The sequence below is a fragment of the Herpailurus yagouaroundi genome, unplaced genomic scaffold (genome assembly GCF_014898765.1).
Source record: "Herpailurus yagouaroundi ecotype Mexico unplaced genomic scaffold, PumYag 188, whole genome shotgun sequence".
Classification (NCBI taxonomy): Eukaryota; Metazoa; Chordata; class Mammalia; order Carnivora; family Felidae; genus Herpailurus; species Herpailurus yagouaroundi.
The window spans coordinates 6,883,622-6,902,385 of record NW_024412419.1 but is presented as its reverse complement, the minus strand read 5'-3'; the positions used below and the strand labels follow the sequence as shown (position 1 = coordinate 6,902,385).

At 48.2% G+C, this 18,764-nt stretch overlaps 1 protein-coding gene across 1 annotated transcript in view; it reads right to left on the bottom strand.

Annotated features, from left to right (window-relative positions):
• The window catches only part of ASAP2 (ArfGAP with SH3 domain, ankyrin repeat and PH domain 2), a 120,294-nt gene that overhangs the window by 46,083 nt on the left and 55,447 nt on the right, over nucleotides 1–18,764 (bottom strand). Inside the window, exons 10-14 of the mRNA XM_040496907.1 lie at nucleotides 14,164–14,239; nucleotides 13,782–13,868; nucleotides 12,896–12,904; nucleotides 4,774–4,877; nucleotides 4,595–4,664 (exon numbers count right to left, since the gene is read on the bottom strand). Coding sequence (XP_040352841.1) covers nucleotides 4,595–4,664; nucleotides 4,774–4,877; nucleotides 12,896–12,904; nucleotides 13,782–13,868; nucleotides 14,164–14,239 — 346 coding nt within the window. The remainder of the gene's footprint in view (nucleotides 1–4,594; nucleotides 4,665–4,773; nucleotides 4,878–12,895; nucleotides 12,905–13,781; nucleotides 13,869–14,163; nucleotides 14,240–18,764) is intronic.

The window sequence follows — 18,764 nt, the reverse complement described above, 5'->3', positions numbered from 1 at the left end:
AAAGTCTGCGTCTGTACCATTACCTCCTGTGATGACACAACCATATATATGTGCATTTAGGGGACATTCCTGGCCTACTTCCAAACTGTGGCTGTCCGCGGGGTCTTAGACACAGGAACAGTAAGAGGGGTTGGTGAACTCTGGTAAATACAGAAACGTTTCACGCACAAGTGTTCTAAGTATGTTTAGTAAATCAGCTCATTTAATTCTTCTAACTGACCTTTGAGGCAGGAACCGCTCCAGCTTTACAGATAAAGGTACTGGCCCACACACGCTAATTAATGTGATGGACCTTCTTTTCTACAGCTTGGGAGGCAGTGAGGCCCCATGTGAGCCCGCCAGCCTGGCCTCGGAGCACAAGCTCTTAACTCCTGCTCCCGCCTGCCCTCTGCATGGCTTTCTGTGGGAAGCAGTCACCGACCTGGACGTATCAGTGCGTATCTCCCGGTGCAGCAAAGCAGCACAACCGAATTAATACCAGCCCTGCCCGGGCCCCTCTCGCTTATATTCTTTCATTTTCCCTGCACCACGGGGAAAGCTGTCCCTTCTCACTGAGACAGCTACCATCAAAGACAGACTTCATCCTTCACGATGTACGAACACCACAAAACATGGGAAAATATTCGGTGCCTACATATGAAGTCGGAGTAATTATAAAGGCACAGAGGTGGCTACGTGTTAAAAAGAACAGCGGTAAGAGGAGGTCCACAAAATTTAGAACAGCCGATACCGCTTAAGAGGGTCAGCTTGCATGTTAATCGTTGTTTGCTATTTGTCCAGCCAGATTACCAGAGCTGTAAGAAAAATCTATGGGAGAATATTTTTAAACGGAGAAAACTCTACCCATTAAATTCCCTCTCCTGCTGCTATTTGGGGAAAATGGTGTCACCATTTAATTCAGCTACAGAATGGTTCCAATTCATCAGATACCAGCGCTCTCCAAGGAGTGGGAAACAGAGACCCCTAGATTGCATGGATTAGTAAATATGACTGAAGGTGTGGATTATTAGAGTTCCTATCATTTTAATCATGCCATTCTATTTTTTTCCCAATTTGTCAGGCTTTTAAAGTTTGTGGGATTTTTTTAACATTCATTCATTTTTGAGAGACAGAGCATGAGCAGGGGAGGGACAGAGAGAGAAGGAGACACAGAATGGGAAGCAGGCTCCAGGCTCCGAGCGGTCAGCACAGAGCCTGATGCGAGGCTCAGACCCACGAACTGTGAGATCATGACCTGAGCCCAAGTCACTTAACCAAATGAGCCAGCCAGGGCCCTTAATAGGTAGTGTGGACTCTTCATGACTAACGATCATTTAAAAAAGAAATTTAGACTGCAGAAGAACCAGTGGACATTTCTTGCAGCTTAAACAGTCCCCAGTCCTTGGCAGTATGGCAAAGCGATGCATGCATTTGGCAAAGGTGATACCCAGTTATTTTGTCCCAAGGATCACTTTTCCCAGTGCCAGAAAACACAACGAATCTCAGTGAATGGGGAACACCAAGTAGGCCTTCAGCGAATGCATCAGGATGTCATCACCGTCCCTCTGCTAGAATACAGAGCACGCCGTCTCATTTCCCGAAGGCTGCCAGCTTCCGGGGAAGAAACCGGTTTGGGGAACATCGCAAACACACACCCTGTGCTTCCACCGCATCGAGATCGGATTCTCCACCGAGGGCCAGATCCTGCTCTTAGAGCCCCATTTACTCAGTCAGGTCTTTGAACCACTGTCCTTCTCTCCCCCGATGGTAAATGTGCCTCCTCAGGGAGGTGCTGGCTACCTAGGTAAGCCACACAAGGAGCCAAATGCAAACAAAATCACACAAAAAGGCATCTCTCAGATCCCTCTCTCGGCAGAGGTTAATTCACACCACCGCACGTGAACGCTCTGTAGGTGCGACGGCACACCTGTGCGCGTGTGCGCGCACACATGTGCACGGAACAGGCAGGATGCACACGGAGGAAGGAGAAAAGGAGAACTGTGTGGTATACACACAGCTCCTGCTATAGTACCCCTCTTGTCTTCCGGGCCAGAGCCCCCGCCTGCCACTCGGCCGGGCTGGAGGCAATGTCTGCCCCAGCAGCTCCCAGCCCGGGCTGCTCAGGGCAGTGTGAGTGAGTCATACAGAGAGCACGGATTCCCTAGAGAGGGAGCCCCCTAAACACAAAGCACTTATTAAATATGCAAGTTGTGTGGCAAGCTGAGCCGTCAGCAGGCTACTAACGCTAGTTCTCACTGCACCATCTGCCAGAGACTGGGGCAGCCCACCAACGTCCACAGGAAACCGAGTCCGCATCTTACAGAGAGAAGTACGGGTAATGGAAGCGACAGGAACCCAAGCTGACCCTGCCAGCAAGGGAGTACTAGGCCTGCTTTCACTTCCGTCGCGGAGGGAGGACCGCTCACTGGCTTAAGCTGAGGCCCTGGGGCCAGGAGAACATGTTAATGAGGCAAATATGCCAAATGACTTCAGAGCTGTGAACAAGCATGAAATGAAACTCAGTCTTGCTTTGTCAAATTTTCTGCATCGAGGCAGTAAACCTGAGTTAAAACAACCGAGTGGAAAACCATTTGAAAGCAAATCACAGAATCACAGGTGTTTAGAGCAGGGAGGGAACCTGGCCATCACCCAGTTTAAAGTTTATTCACTTTGAGAGACAGAGAGAGACAAAAAGAGAAGGGGAGGGGCAGCGAGAGAAGGAACAGGGAGAGAGAATCCCAGGCAGGCTCTGTGCTGTCAGTGCAGAGCCTGATGCGGGGCTCAATGTCACAAACCGTGAAATCACGACCTGAGCCGAAACCAAGAGTTGGACACTTAACCGACTGAGCCACCCAGGTGCCCCTACGGTCTTGATTTTGAACAGGCGTGGTGGTGACTGAATAAATTTGCCTCCCTGAATCTACAGCACTCCTCCCCAGTCACACAGGCATGTCTATATGGAGAGCACATCACATCAGGGTCCAAACTCCAGGGCCCCAGGAGGGATGTCATGACCATGACCATGAAGGATCCAGTAACAGCTCCATATTAGAAAAGAGGAATGACCTCTATTTGCCTGGGCAGGAGACACATTCAGCCCCCAGGCCAAAGGGCCAACGAGATGGCTACAGACACTTGACGTACGCTAGGTCCCAGTCAGGGACGATGAAGGGGCCCCAGGAATTGTAGGTCCAGTCTTCCCATTTCCTTCCAGAGTACTGAGAAGAGCCCACGCTGAGCCGTGACCTGTCTACAGGAGCCTGTGCTCCTGCCCAGCTCAGCTCGGCCTGTCACCAGGGGAACTGGTGGAAACCAGGGGGAGGGGAGGAGACGACAGAGACCCAGGGTCATGTCCACTCCCATCCACCCACAGGACGGAGGCCACCAATATGCACACAGCACCAGGCCTCCTGCTTGGGGAACAGAAATGCAAGGCACCACCCATGCCGCATTCTCATTAGCACCAAAATAGCAACAACTCTGCCTTTAGACATTTCCAAAAACGTCTAGCAGCCTATGTGGTATTTACCAGATTGTGTCATACAGGTAAGGTGACAATATGCCTGAGCCACTGTGGGAAAGAGGACTGTGGTGTGAAGGGCTGTTTGTAATTGTGGTTAAAATCCTCGGTTTCTAAGGGGCGCCTGGGGTGCTCAGTCGGTTGAGTGTCCGACTCTTGGTTTCAGCCCAGGTCATAATCTCACGGTTTGTGAGATTGAGCCCCGTGTCAGGCTCCATGCTGACAGCACGGAGCTTGCTTGGGATTCTCCCTCTCCCTCTCTCTCTGCCTCTTCCTCTCTCGTGCATGCTCGCTCTCTCTCTCAAAATAAGTAAACTTAAAAAAAAAAAAAATCCCCAGTTTCTGAAAGCTGGATTAGTGAGTCATCTTACTCTGACTGATTTCTCAACAGGCTCAACATACAGGCCTCAGTTTCTTGCAAGGACTCTTACACACAGGATGACAGAAAAAGGACTTGACGAAGGTTGGACGCCACGTGTTGGATTTCTATAATATTACTGAAGTTTCTCTTCTCTTGGATTTCGACTTCCCAGAGTCCTGACCACTTGAACGCTTTTCCCTTTATGGAGAAGCAGGAAATCTTCCCAAGTAGGAAGTTCAATTTCCAGAGACAAAGACAGCTGGGAAGTGGTGTGCTGTTGGTTTCTGGAAGTGTCTGGCTTCTAAAAAAAATTTTTTTTTTTTATGTTTTTATTTATTTTTGCGACAGAGAGAGACAGAGCATGAGCAGGGGAGGGGCTCTGAGAGAGGGAGACACAGAATCGGAAGCAGGCTCCAGGCTCCGAGCTCATGACCTGAGCCGAAGTCGGACACTTAACTGACTGAGCCACCCAGGCGCCCCTGGAAGCGTCTGGCTTCTAAATGACTTGACGCGTCAGGTATTCCTAACTCTGTCAGGCAGCGAACGACACAAAGCTGTCCCTGGCCAGAGAAGCACAGACAGGGGGCAGGTGCACCGAATCAAGAAGGACCCCAAACAAAACTCTCCCAACAGGAAGGCCTTTAAGAGGCAGGTGCAATGCCGTCCTGGGCATGCGGCTTGTATCACTCTCTCACCTCACTGCAGCAGACCGAGAAGTAGAAGGGAATACTTACGGTGCCGTGGGATATGGTCAGAAAACCGTTTTTAACCGAACACTTCCTTTTCTGCCACACTTTTCGGATCCTGACAGATAAACGGGGGGCAAAAAAAAAAAAAAAAAAAAGCAGACTTCAGCAATTTTGGACACGGAAGGGGAACACGCATTCAAACTCCAGCAGCACGTTCCGCTTACCCATCGCTCTTCTTGTACAGGCTGCCGTTCCGCTCGGTCCCGTGCTCTTTGTTTCCCTGAGGCTGATGTAAACTATAGGCTGTACTCTGGCGAATTTGTGACTCCTAAAAATGGTCAAGAAGTGGTTTTTAATCCTGTCCAGGTTCCAAGCTTAAAAAAAGCTGTCCTTAATTTTTTTTTTTTTTTAATTAGAGACATGTCACCTATCACCACACCAAAAAATGGACAGAAATTCATACCCAGGAATTCATAAACGTCACCTACCAGCCTGGAGAAGGAAATGTCAAACCAGCATCCCCCAACTGGCTGAAAGAAATGAGCCATTTGGAAGTTACAGATTTTGCTTAATTATGAGCCTTAAGTCCCCGATAATGGCAAGAAGCTCTTGGTGTGGCAAAAGCAGTCCTCAAGGAGAAAAGTAACCTATGTGTTAGAAAAAGCAGCACTTTTAAGCAAGAAAAAACCCAAAACAAGGTTCTACCCCTGACTTCAGGCAAGTTACTTAAGCTCCCTGCCTCAGTTTGCTCCTTGGGAAATAGGAAAACAATACCCAGCAAAATGGTAAATACGGCAAGGTCTGAGTAAGATGACACGTGTGACCACCTGGTACGTAACAGGTATCGAACCATATTCCCTTCCTGACCCATCAACCCAGCAGAGGGGCCAGAGCACTGGACCTAACTGCCTTAGCCTCAGGGTAGACAGGCCACTTGCTCGGCTGAGAATCTGGCTGAGTCCGCCACACCGGGGGACACCAGTCTTCAGCTTCTTAAGGGCAAGGGCCGCCAATGAAACCCTGGACATCCAATGGGTGCTCAACTATTTGACAGACGGGATCGGAAGCCCCGAGCTGTGAGTGGGAAGGAGCTGTCCAAACTAGCACTGGAAATTCTGGCAGACATAAGGAACCCAGGGGGAGCAAAGGACAAACAGAGTTCGCAGGCCAGCTGTTTACTGAGAACCTCCCACCCAGTCCATTTCGTGACGGAGGAAATAGAAACACAACGAGAATAAGAGATCTACTTAAGATGCAGAGCTTGTTAGGGCCAGAGAGGAGAATGGAAGGGATTGCCACCTCCCCCTCGAAGCTCTTTCCATGAGCCCTCACCACGAGCCCTCACCTCGTCCTGAGACACGAGGGCCATGTCTCATCTCCACGGTCAAGCAGGTGACCATCCTTGGGGAAGCCAAGGCCAAATGATGCCAAACAACGAAGAAACTAATGCATGACAATCAGCGTTATCCAAGCCAAGAATACAAGTGCTCAGGAAGTGAAGAGCCAAAGGAGGAAACCATAGGAGTCTAGAGAGAGAGAGTTTTCAAGATGAAAGCCAGAACAGGCAGAGAATAGGGGAGGGTAGTGGTAGCTGTGGTCATCCTCCATGGAAATTAGAACAACCAATGTAGCTAAGGTAAAGTGGGCCCAGTGGTTGAAGGGACAGACAGGCTTGAGTCAGAGTTCAGACTTTATCTGAAAGCAACAGCAAGCCACCTGGATTCCTGACAGGTCTAACGGTTTTTGAAGCATAACATATTTAAAAATTTGTTGAAAATTATCTATAGTTTCTTTTGTCATTTGTACTTTATTTTTTTTTTCAACGTTTATTTATTTTTGGGACAGAGAGAGACAGAGCATGAACGGGGGAGGGGCAGAGAGAGAGGGAGACACAGAATCGGAAACAGGCTCCAGGCTCTGAGCCGTCAGCCCAGAGCCTGACGCGGGGCTCGAACTCACGGACCGCGAGATCGTGACCTGGCTGAAGTCGGACGCTTAACCGACTGCGCCACCCAGGCGCCCCTGTCATTTGTACTTTAGATGTCACATCTAAGAAACCATTGGTTGCTCCAAGGTCATGAAGATTTACGCCTATGTTTTCCTCTAAGAGTTTTAGCTCTTAACAGTTAGGTCTTTGATCCAGTTTGAGTTAATTTTTGATTATGGTGTGAGGTAGGGGTCTAAATTCATTCTTTTGCTTGTGGCTATCCAGTTGTCCCATCATCATTTGTGAAAAAAACCATTCTTTTTTCTCTGAATTGTCTTGACTTTCATGTTGAAAAATCAATTAATTGGCCATAAGAGTTAGGGTTTATTTCTGGACTCTTGATTCCATTTCAGTGATCTGTAAATCTATCCTGTGTCAGTCCCACACTGTCTTGATTACTATAGCTTTGTGGGGACTGAAATCAGAAGTGTGAGTCCTCCAACTTCTGTTCTTTTACTGTTTTGGCAATTCTGGGTCCCTTGTGTTTCCTCATGAGTTTCAGAATCAGCTTGTCAATTTCTGCACAAAGGCGGGGGTGGGGGTTGATAAAAATGGCACTGAATCTGCAGACCAATCTGGGGACTCTGGCTGTCTTAAATGTATTAGATCCACCATTCCATGAACATGGTCTATCTAGCACTGACTTTTTTTTTTTTTTTTAACTGTGAAATACATCTGGGACAACTTTGCAAAAAAAAGAAAAGTAAAAGAAAATCTTGATCTGAGAAGTCAATAATGGGCTCAGGCATCCCATTACTGAATTGACCACAGAGCCTCAACAAGCAGACCGAAAACAGGAGAAACATCCTCATTCTTCATAGGGAGTTCACGCGGCACTCCTGCCTCCAGACAACTGGGGCAAACAACTCATTCATCAGGTGAGGATAGTGCCAGTTTCCACATTCTCTCAAAAGGGCAGGATATTAGCACTAGAAATCCAGAGCAAACCCAGCTTTAAGCATCACTGGGAACGAATGCAGGGGAGGAGAAACAGAAGTGTGCTCACCTCTATGAATCTCTGCGCAAGACTAAAAATAAACCTGTCAAAAGACTAAATTGCACAACCAAGAAATACGACTATTGATTTGGGGTGGGAGGAGGGGGGACGGAGCCTACACAGAGTAAATGGTGGAGTCATGTGATAACAGTGCTCAAAGTGTTCGTGCCAAGCATGGTGATCAGAGCCCTCACAGGCCTGAGGCACAGAATAAGGGGCTTCCTCTTTCCAACAGAATTGGACTCTCTACCAGACGTTAAGGAAGAAATTGCCGTTTTTATTCTTTAGACCAGGCATTTCTTGAATCAGTTAAAAAGTGGAGGAAAATCTGAAGCTGCGCAATTTAAAATGTGTACATCGGAGGAATCCATTTGACAGAAAACTGAACCTGCTCTCGCACTAGTTATCTCACCAACTTCAAGGTGACTTGTAGGTGATCCAACAAAACTAGCCCTCCTTCATCTGCTCATTCAGGTCATTTTGTTCACACCTGGTCAAGTGAAGGGGTAACAAATGAAGTCCGCCTTTTCACATAACCAAGACTGCAATTCAATGGAATATAATCCGAGGGAAAAGAGCCTTTACTTCTGGGGAGAAGGAGAATCTAACATAGACAGAGGTGACTGGTGGGGGGCAGGGGTGGGAGAGACTCTTGGAGACTCTCCATCATACTCTGTAGTCTCCCAGAAAGCCAAGGATGCCCTAGGATCTGACTGAGTCTCACCACATGGAGATGTTGTCTAAAGCACATAGGTTAAGTCGGAATTTTATGGACCTTCAAAAGGCTCTCCTAAGATCTGTCAATATGCACATATCCTCTATCCTGCGACATCCAGCCATGTTCTCGGATCCCAGGCACCATCCATGACCTTAAAGTCTGTGTGGCCGTATGAAATATTAGCTATTGGGTCCTGCCAAGGCAGACTGCCCAGGTGAGCAGAAGACTTAGCATTCGAAATGTTCAGGAATAGGGGAAAAAAGAGTGATGATGTTGCATATGTTATACGTATAAAAGTTTACTCATTAAATCAGAAGGATCCCCAAGGTCCCTAAGACTCTAGATCATAAAAACATACACACTTTATCTGTCCACCTCTTAGAAATTCTGTATTCGGACAATTCTTGCGATGAATGGATTGCCAAGGGGTCACCCCTGGACACTGAACATTTCTTTACCAAGGGAGAGCTGTAACGTCCACGTATCTCCCAAGTACGTCCAAGTACCTTCTCAGGCTACGACAGGTATGTCCACCAAGTGGACACAACCTGGAGCAAGAGGCTTTGCTAAGTAAGCACTAAGCTGTGGTCTAAGAACAGTGTTTTCGCTGGTCTCAATACTACACATTCCCCATTATTTCTGGATAATTTTTAAAAAGATTCTGTCTGATACAAGGTATTATTAAAGTCATATAACCTAGCTAAAGGGAATACGCTTGCAGTGGAACAGACCGGGCTTCAAATCCTGGCTCTAACACTACTAAGTGGACCCCGGCAAATACACTTTTCCCCTCAGACTGAAGGTGTAAACGTGGACTGTGATACCACCTGCCCGGCCAGGCTCTTGTCTGCATTACTGCTCACAGCTACAAGGTGCCCAGAGAGACCTGTGAAGTGAGGCAAGTAGGAATGGCCAAACCACAGAGCAGACCCCAGAAACAGTGAGGGGTCAGGCAGTCAAGTGCTAGTGAAGGCAGGGAATGGGGGAAGTGGGCGTAGGGGTCAGTCTAGATTGGGGTGTGACGGCTCCTAGGTCAGAGTGGGCAGGGGGCCAGTCATGAAGACAAGATGCCAGATCACAAAGCCGACACTGAGGGCCAAGTGGGCATTAGGATGACCTATCAGAGACAAAACCATCAACATCCGTCTGTCACTCTCCAACCACCAGCAGTGGGGAATTAGGTATTTTTTTTGCTCACTATGGTTCCTCAGCACTAGGAACACAGTATTTACTGAATGAATGAACGAGTGCCTGTTTATCAAGACACTGTGTTGAGTGTTTTATAGAAACTATCCCTTAGATCTCATAACAACTGTGGGAGGTGACAGTATTATTCCTGATTGACTGATGGAGAGACCAAGGCACGGAGAGGTCGGGAACCTTGCTCCATGCCTTCCTGGCAGGAAGCGAAGACCCACGATTCATCTATGCTCTTCTGCTCTGCTAGACAGCTACCCAGGCGAATTTTCCATCCTGGTCAGAAGCTGGCCCACCTGCCCCACCTGCTGGGACGCTATTAACTCGGAATCATCTTCCAAACCCTCATTCCTGACACACACCCGCCTACCCCACACTAGGGAGACACCCATTCTTGGACTGGCCTCCACTGGAGCCATCGTCACACTATACCCCAATGACTTTGTGACCCACTCCCCGATTATGAGCCCCATAAGAGGTGAGAGCTGTATCTATCTTATTCTGTTTGTGCACTGCGGTGCCTAGCTTAACATCACCGCTAAGGAAACGGGAGTTGACCGTGTGACTCAAGGAACGAGTCTTCCACGGAAGGCACACTGACGGCCAGCGTCAAGCCACCTGGGAGCTTGGCAGGAGAGGCCAGGAAGCGGACACCTGGCCAGAGGGTTGTGACGAAGGCCAGATCCTGGCATAAGAAATGCAAGCCTAGACCAGAAAAGCCAGCGACGGAAGAGAATTATGGCCGTCGTGGGCCTCTGCTCCCTGGACAGTGCATACTATTCAAACACACTCCCACCACACGGGGACACTCGAAAAGGGGGGAGTGTAAAGCTGACATGAAGAGAGACCACAGTTGAGGTATCCAAAGTGGGAAAATCACTATAGCTTCAGCACTCAGGCTCTCAGAGGCTGAGTCCTCCCCGCCGGAGGGACGAGCCTGGGTTCGCGACATCCAACGACTCAGCACCCGCATGCCAACGATGAGGTTCTGGCAGAGAATCTGCGAGCACTGCCATGGACCTGCCCCCCAGGACTCCGCGGAGATGGGGCGTACATGGGACGGGGAAGCAAAAGGCTGATGCAAAAATCAGCAGTACTGAAGGGCTTTAACTTCAGAGAAGGGATCTCTCCCAAGTGTTAAAACTGTGGTGCGTACATAGGTGCTCACTATACATTTTGTTTTAACTCTTCTGTAAGTCTGACAAGTTTCATGGTAAGATAGTAGAAAAATCAAACAGTAGAATCTTCTCTACAGAGAGCAGAAATACGAAAAAATAAGCATGTCAGTGATTCGGAGGTGTGGGGGCGCTGGGATCATAATGGCATAGTCTCGTTTCCAAAATGTAGCCACAGGGTGACAAAGAGAAGCAGGCCAGAGCCACCATACGCAAGAGCCATGCTTTTCATTTAAACCAAACGATTAATGTTTGAGATTTACAGGAAGGCAACAGGAGAGGGGCTCCCACCAACCATCAATGCAGTTTCCTTGGGGCATGTTACCTAGTTTTTATGAACTGAAATTATGGAGTAAGAATTTTCATAACATTAAATAAAAACCATAAACACCAGGGCACCTGGGTGGCTCTGTCAGTTGAGCATCCCGCTCTTGATTTTGGCTCAGGTCATGATCCCAAGGTTGTGGGATGAGCCCATGTTCGGCTCCCCACTGAACATGGCACCTGCTTAAGATTCTCTCTCTCTCCCTCTGCCCCTCCCCCCTGCTCACACACAATGTCTAAAATAAAAACAACAACAAAAAACCGTCAATGCCTTCAGTTTTCTAAGTCACAGGAAGAATCCCAAGAAAGGGGTTGAGAGCTAAACAGTGCCCAACATTTATTCTTGCTGCAACTGGAAGGATATGAGACAGGCGCCCCCCCCCCGCCCAATCATAAACATTATTTAGAAATATATAAAATTCCACTTCTACACATTTGCTTCTTCCTGGCAACTGTGTCCACAGACCATCCAATCTATGGAATGCATCATCGAAAAGCAATGCAGAGTGTAATATACAGTACAATACGATCACAAGCAAGCGCCCGGAGAGTTTGATGTTTGGGCAAAAAGCTGAAGACGAGTGGTAGAGAGGGTTCTTATGACCCCTGTGTGCAGCAGGGCAGCTGGGCTGGTCCACAAAAACACACAAACACAACAAACTGTAAAGACTTCTGATCTCCGCTGGCAGACTTGTTACACTTCTCTGTAAAGCTATAAATAACCAGCTGACAACAGCCGGTTTTCCCAAACCTCCTGATTCCACACAGCCAAAGTAAACACGGCCTTTGCACTGCGCCCAGAGGACCACTCAACTCCAGCATCTGCTCTCCTTTATTGTAAACCTGAGCTTCCCTTCATGGGACCGATACTCCTTTCCAGGCAGGAGCAGCTCTGAAGCACTCCCAGCGCTGCACTGGAGGGCCGGCTGCCTCCGTGGCGGTGGGGCTCCCACACCCAGCACCACCCTCTTCCAGTCATGACTGAGCCCGCTCTTCTCCCCACACTCCAAGTTCTTTTGCTCCTTCTTATTCTTCTGCGTGTAGCCCATTTTGGGGAACATCGAAGTGTCAGCATCTATATTACGCAGACTGGAAGGAAGGGAGGAAGTCACCATCCTGTGGGTAACTTTGAGCACTCTCACGTAACTGCGATCTGCCCATCTCTCACTTAGCTGACCCGCGCTCACCAAGAGCCTAGCGAACGAGCAATATGGTACAACGTGATGGCTGGCGCAGAAGGCGGGAGGGCATCCTCAAGCTGCTCAAGGTCTAGCTAGAGAGAAGAAGCATCTGTGCACTTGAAGACACAGCCAACAACCCCAAATGAAAATATCATGATTGAAATAACACGAACTCAGATCACTGGGGCTGGGGAGAGCAGAGGGGGTCTCCAGAGACAGGTCTGGGGATGGATGAGAAGGACATGGAGACTTCAGCGAGGCAGTGGCGGGGGGGGGGGAGGGGCAGAGTCACTTCGCGTCCACAAAGGAACAGCAGCAAATGCATAAACCGTAAACTTGGAAATTTTCCATTTCACTAATATTTGTGCATTCAAATTCGTTAGCCTTTTTTTTTTTTTTTTTAATTTTTTTTTTCAACGTTTATTTATTTTTGGGACAGGGAGAGACAGAGCATGAACGGGGGAGGGGCAGAGAGAGAGGGAGACACAGAATCGGAAACAGGCTCCAGGCTCTGAGCCATCAGCCCAGAGCCTGACGCGGGGCTCGAACTCACGGACCGCGAGATCGTGACCTGGCTGAAGTCGGACGCTTAACCGACTGCGCCACCCAGGCGCCCCAAATTCGTTAGCCTTTAATAAAACCCAGAGAAAGGGTTAAAATGAAAAATACCACTGGCCACTAGCAGATGTGTGGAAGAAACTAATTTTTTAAGTTTATGAAGAAAGCATGCAAAACTCTCCAATTTATGAAAATACTGAACTACTTACTCTCCTAGACTTCGGTCACAAAGGTAAATGCATTTGGGAGAAAAACAACAATATTCAGTTATAGTACAGGAACTTAAAACAGAGCACACGAAACTGCCCACCACGAACATCATGTTCTGAGTAGTTCAACAGTCATTCGTCTAAACGCTACTAGTAATACATTCAGATAACAGTCCTTTATGGACAAGGAAGTGGACAATGTTAAATTTCCCATTATAATATCCACTCTGTAGTAAACATACCATATAATTACCTTAAAAATGTACTTTTTGGTATTTTTTTAAACAAGCCTCCAAAACACAAACTGTCACTGTGAACGTGTCAGCATGCAGAAAAGGGAGTACAGGACAGACATGAGGCCAGAGAAACTGAGGTTTACTGCTCATCCGAATGCACCTGTAAGAAAATGTAGCTCCCCATGTTTTTCAGGGCACAATCTCAGGGCTGGAGGCCTAGGTGGCCACCTGTTACCTGCTGATGCCCCCGAGGACAGAGTCCACAGACACGGGGGCACGGAAACCACAGAGTTCCAGGTAGAAAATCAACGGCATAAATAGCGAACATCTGAGTAATGGAGATGTTAAGAGCTACTCGTGAACAAAAAAGGGTTTAGGAGATGTTAAGAAGCCACACCCACAAAAGGGTTTATATGCTGCTGTGAAGGCCACACCTCCAGTAAATGCCTCCCCCATGAAATAAACACATCTAAAAAGATGGTTTTATAAAACCTAACTCAAAGAACAAACTAAAAGTTCGGTGGTAGCTGACAGAGCCCCAGAGTGACCTGTGAGCATCCTGGAGGATGCTGAAAGTCACATTCTTGACTCCCAAAGCCCCCGAGACACAGGTATAAAAACAGCAATCTTTCAAAATTAAATCCCCTCACCTCTTTCTGTTCAACCTGCAAGGCTGATTTCAAAATATCGCGAAGCTGTATCAACTGCCTTCTTTCTTCATCCTGGGCCTGCTTGATCTTGAAAAAGCAAAACAAAGCGGAGAGAAGCACGACTGAGGTACAGTGAGGCGCTGGGGCTCATAGGGCATCTCCACATAAGCGCCTCAAATGCACCCCCCCTCCGATTACACCCTCTCGCAGCCAAGACAGAGGACGGGAACGGGGGCTTCCATACTCCATGAGGCATCACGAGGCTGTCAGCGTCCGGGTAGCAAGGCACGCAAACACAGGGGCACACAGAAGCAGTGTGGAAGTCAAAGCACGTGCTGCATAAAAACCACTTCAACAGTAACGTGGGAGGGAAGCCACTTACTGTGTGAAGGTCTGTTGAAAGTGTCTCAATGGAAGGCTTGAGGCTCTCAACTGCTTTCAGTCCATCCTGGAAAAAACTAGGAGGAAAAAAGAAGAAAGAGGAAACAATGTTGTTAGATGGAGAAAATACTTCTTTAAAGGAAAGTGAGTGAAATCGTTATGTAATTCCTGGGGGGGGCGGGGAAAGACTGTGGGACCCAAACTTTAAAATGTCAGGCAAACAAAGAAGAAAATCACACTTAAAACTGCACGAAGTGACAGAAAAGGAATGGCAAGAAAGTCTACGTGTTTATCATTGTTCTTGACGCAGAGGAAAGGAGCCCTAAGTTTTCTTTTAAAAAAAAAAAAAATTTTTTTTTCTTAATGTTTTTATTTATTTTTGAGACAGAGAGAGACAGAGCATGAGCAGGGAAGGGGCAGAGAGAGAGGGAGACACAGAATCGGAAGCAGGCTCCAGGCTCTGAGCCATCAGCACAGAGCCCGATGCGGGGCTCGAACTCACAGACTGTGAGATCATGACCTGAGCCGAAGTCGGACGCTCAACCGACTGAGCCACGCAGGCGCCCCAAGAGCCCTAAGTTTTCAGTGTATAGCGGGAAGCAGGAACCTCCTGGTAGCAGGCAGTAAGGGCTTTGGCTCAGGAATGGAAGCATGTGAAGTCAGAAAAGCATGGGGTGCAAAGAATGAGACACCGAAGCCTCTTCCTTCACAGTTAACAGCAAGTAGAAAAGAGAATGCAGGGGACGGCCATGCCCCAACTGCAGCATAGGGGAATGTGGCTGCAGAACTAGACCTCAGATAGAAAAAGGAAACTTTTTGTTTTAAAGCTCAGAACTCCAAGTTTGTGAGGTCATTTATAGTAAGTGAGGCAAGAAATGTCACAGAAGGCAGACAAGTTTTCCTGCAGGAACAGTGAGCTGATGCTCACCACTGCCTCCGAAGCATGTTGCGTACCACCCTCTCGAGAGAAATGAAGAAATCGCTTCCCCACAAACTCAGGACAGAGTTCAAAACCTGTCATGAGACCTGTAAGCACCCACGTGCTTTGGCTTCCACCTGTGTCTCCAGGCCCCAAGTAGCACCATTTGCCCCTTCCATTCACTAGATTCCAGACCTACCAGCAGTCTATGGCCAACAGATCCCTCCTGCCTCAGGACCTTTGCATATGCTGCTTCTGCTTTCTAAAAACCTCTCCCTGCGAATATCTTCTGTTTTGCCTGGATTATTCCTACCCATTCTTCAAGTTTTAAGTTAAATATCACTTTGTTAGTGAGGTCTCCATGCTTTAAAAAGAGTCTCCTTGCTATATTCTCTGAGCATTCTGTCTCTTCCTTCAAAACCCTTAACACAACTAGCATTACGTAGTCATTAGTGTGTTTGTTTAAAATACACCCACCCTCCCTTAGATCTGAAGTTCCAGAGGGTAAACACACGGTATCCACAAAGGCTCGCACATTTCAAGCACACAGTATTTGCTGAATGAAAAAACAAACTGATGAAGGGAGGAAGGACTCTCCAGCTTTGGCCGGATGACTGGAAGGAGACGATCTTCAAAATGTGATGTGGGTCTCAAATGTGTTCACGTGAGGTGATGGTTATTCCTTCTAAACTCAGCAACGGTCCTGGGGGACTTTCCCTGGTGAAGTATGGAATGGACAGGAGGGGCTATAAAGGCAACGCAGCATGACATTTAATGCGGTAATTCCAAGGGGGAAGGGAGAGGAATATATACGGATGGAATGTGGGTTATGAACCGTTACTAGCCAGGCAGCAGGAATCGCAGAAGCTGTGCTAGAAGCTGTGCTGTTCTCGCCTGAATTTGCACATACAGGCGTAATTCTTTGTCCTATATTCTCATTCCCGTATTTTACCGAAGTCACGTCAGAGTGTTCAGAGGACTGCTCCACGTGTCTGCGTCCACCGTCAGGGCAGAGGGGCCGTGCCTTCCACCCCCTGCCACCACGGCCGGCAAATGACAGGCACTCCTCTAAACTGGAAAGGAAATCAGGAAGCACACACGCAGGAATGGGAAACTGAGCTCCTCCCCTGCTGTCACGAACTCCTCTGGTTCTCATGCTTTGCTCCGGTTACGTTTTTTCTTTATAGAAACTATCTCTTCAATCACTCCAAATTCTTGTGGAATAGGTAGAAAGAGAGGGAGAGAGAGAGGGAGAGAACACCAGGATGAGGAGCCAGAAAAGTATCACAGAAGATGGCATGGAAATGGTCCTGCTCCTGGGGACCCACGAAGGGGAGAGCAGGTGCACAGCTCCAAGAATCTCTACGCCTGCAACCGTCCGTGGAGAGGAGAGCCCTGTTGTGGAGGCAAGTACTCAGAACTCAGAGTACTCAGAGTACCCAGATCTCAGAGTACAAAGAACTCAGGGTTTCTTGTCACACATGTCATTTCCAGCATGACCCTGGATGGTGCGCTGGGAGTAACGACACAAACTTGGGTTTAAGATGTGGTTCTTATCTTTGTAATCACCCAGCCGATCTTGACCATCTACTTAGAACACCTCCTCCCTCTGACTGTCAAAATCCCTATCTTTCTGTACCCTCCTTTTTGAGGCGTGTTTTGGCACCTCAGTATACCCTCCCAGGCCTCAGGGAAAGTGTCAAAGAAAAGGGCTGTCGCTGCTTCATCACCTGCCACCACTGTGACATTTCCTTTCTTTTTTTTAAGATTTTATATTTAAGGAATCTCTACACTCGACGTAGGGTTCAAACTCACAACCCTGAGATTGAGAGTCACTGGCTCCACTGACTGAGTCACACCCCATCACTGTGACGTTTCTAAGTATAAACCCTGGCACATTTTTCTTAGGTTGAATCATCAACACTGGCCCAACCTTCAGTCAAACAACGTTTACCATCAATACCACCAAATATCAATTTTTGTTTGTTTGAATTTTGTTTTTCGTTAAATGGTTTCTACACAGCCTGACCGAACCCTCAAGCCTTTAAAATGCACCTGCCGAGGCTCAGTCTTCAAGCTCCCACCAAGCAGGGTGCCCTCCGCCTCTGGCTGTAGCCTTCCCAGCAGCATCCTGCCATCAGGGCCGAGGACTCGCCTGCCCTTTGCGCCCTGGCCCTGCCTCTCAAGGCAGCAAGCTTGTCTGGGGCCCTGGACCTGTGTCTCCCAAGTTCATCAGGCAACAGCTGGTCATGGCGGTTCTCAGCAGAGAATATGCTAAGGGAGACCAGGAAGGAGCTACGAGAACGTGCAGTGTGCAGCCACGTGGTCCTCCGTCCAATGGCCAACTCATTCCAGCCCTGCATTAACCTCCAAAATGTGGATGAGAAAAGTCAAAGCTGTGCAAATGATGGGAAGAGCATGCAGTACACGCGCGCGCGCGCACACACACACACACACACACACACACACACACACACAGGAAGTAATGGAAGATTCATCATTCTCAAAGGTTGCTGAGCTCATGCCCATAAAAGGCCAACTAATTCACTTTTCCACCACTGGTCTGTTGCTACCCAACGGGATCAGTTTGGGCAAAATAAAGAGAAAAAAAGGAAATCCCAGAATAGCTCTTCAAAATAAAATATTATCAAGGAAGCGACCCACTTCCTAATCTGTCTCACATAAGGTTACAAGGACAAGTACTGAAGAAGTAATTTGTACGTTAATCACAAGGTTAGGATTTTGAGTCTCTATAAAATAATTCATCTTGGAAATTCTACAAATTAGAAGCCTTTTTCCATTCTCTGAGACTCTTTCCAAGCTTGGAGCTCTTCCCTTAGCCTACGGAGAATCACACGGCACGTCTTCCTCGGCGGTTTGACCTCGAGTGCACTGGAGACGTGCTGTCACCAAAACCGTAGTAAGAAGGCCAAAGCTGTGCCAAGTTCAACAGTGCGATTTCCTACGCCAGGTAAATGCACCACACACTACAGACTGAACAGATGTCACGGCCCCTTTCCTTGAAGTCTACGTGGTTCGGTGGGAGACACACCACAGAATGAAAGATGCCACGCTGGAAATATACAGGAGGTACGTGGGAGTGTCGAGATAATGCAGAAGGAAGAGAAGTAATTCTATGAGGGGAGGACCAGGTGATTTCAGAGTAGCAGTTAGGCTGGAGGTAGGTCTTAGGGATGGACAGAAGCCAGGGGAAAGCACAAAGGCCCAGCAAGACATTCTAGAGAAGAGAGCAGCATGTGCAAAGATACATTAGTGTGGGGCATGGCCTATTTGGGGACAAGCAAGCAGACAGGTGTGGCGATTCAACCTCCAAAGACTTCTCACATCAGTCACGCCCTCCAGGGGCACCGTCCCCAGTCTAGGCCAGGACATCGTCATCTCTGGACTGCGCCGGGACAGGGCTGTGGGCGTAAGTGATCACTCACACCCACTCTTGCTCCTCGTTAAAGCAGAAGTGGAATCGAGAAGCCTTCCCAGAGGTTTCCCATCACCCCTGCTCTCCTCTCCTCGCTTCACACTGTTCCACTGTTTCACAGCCGACCCCCCCCCCCCCCGCCCCCAAACCGTTACAGACATCATGTGTTTACTATTTGCCCACCTCATTAGAACCGGAGATTCATGAGTAAGAAGTATCACCAGAACCCCAAACAGTGCCCGGCCCA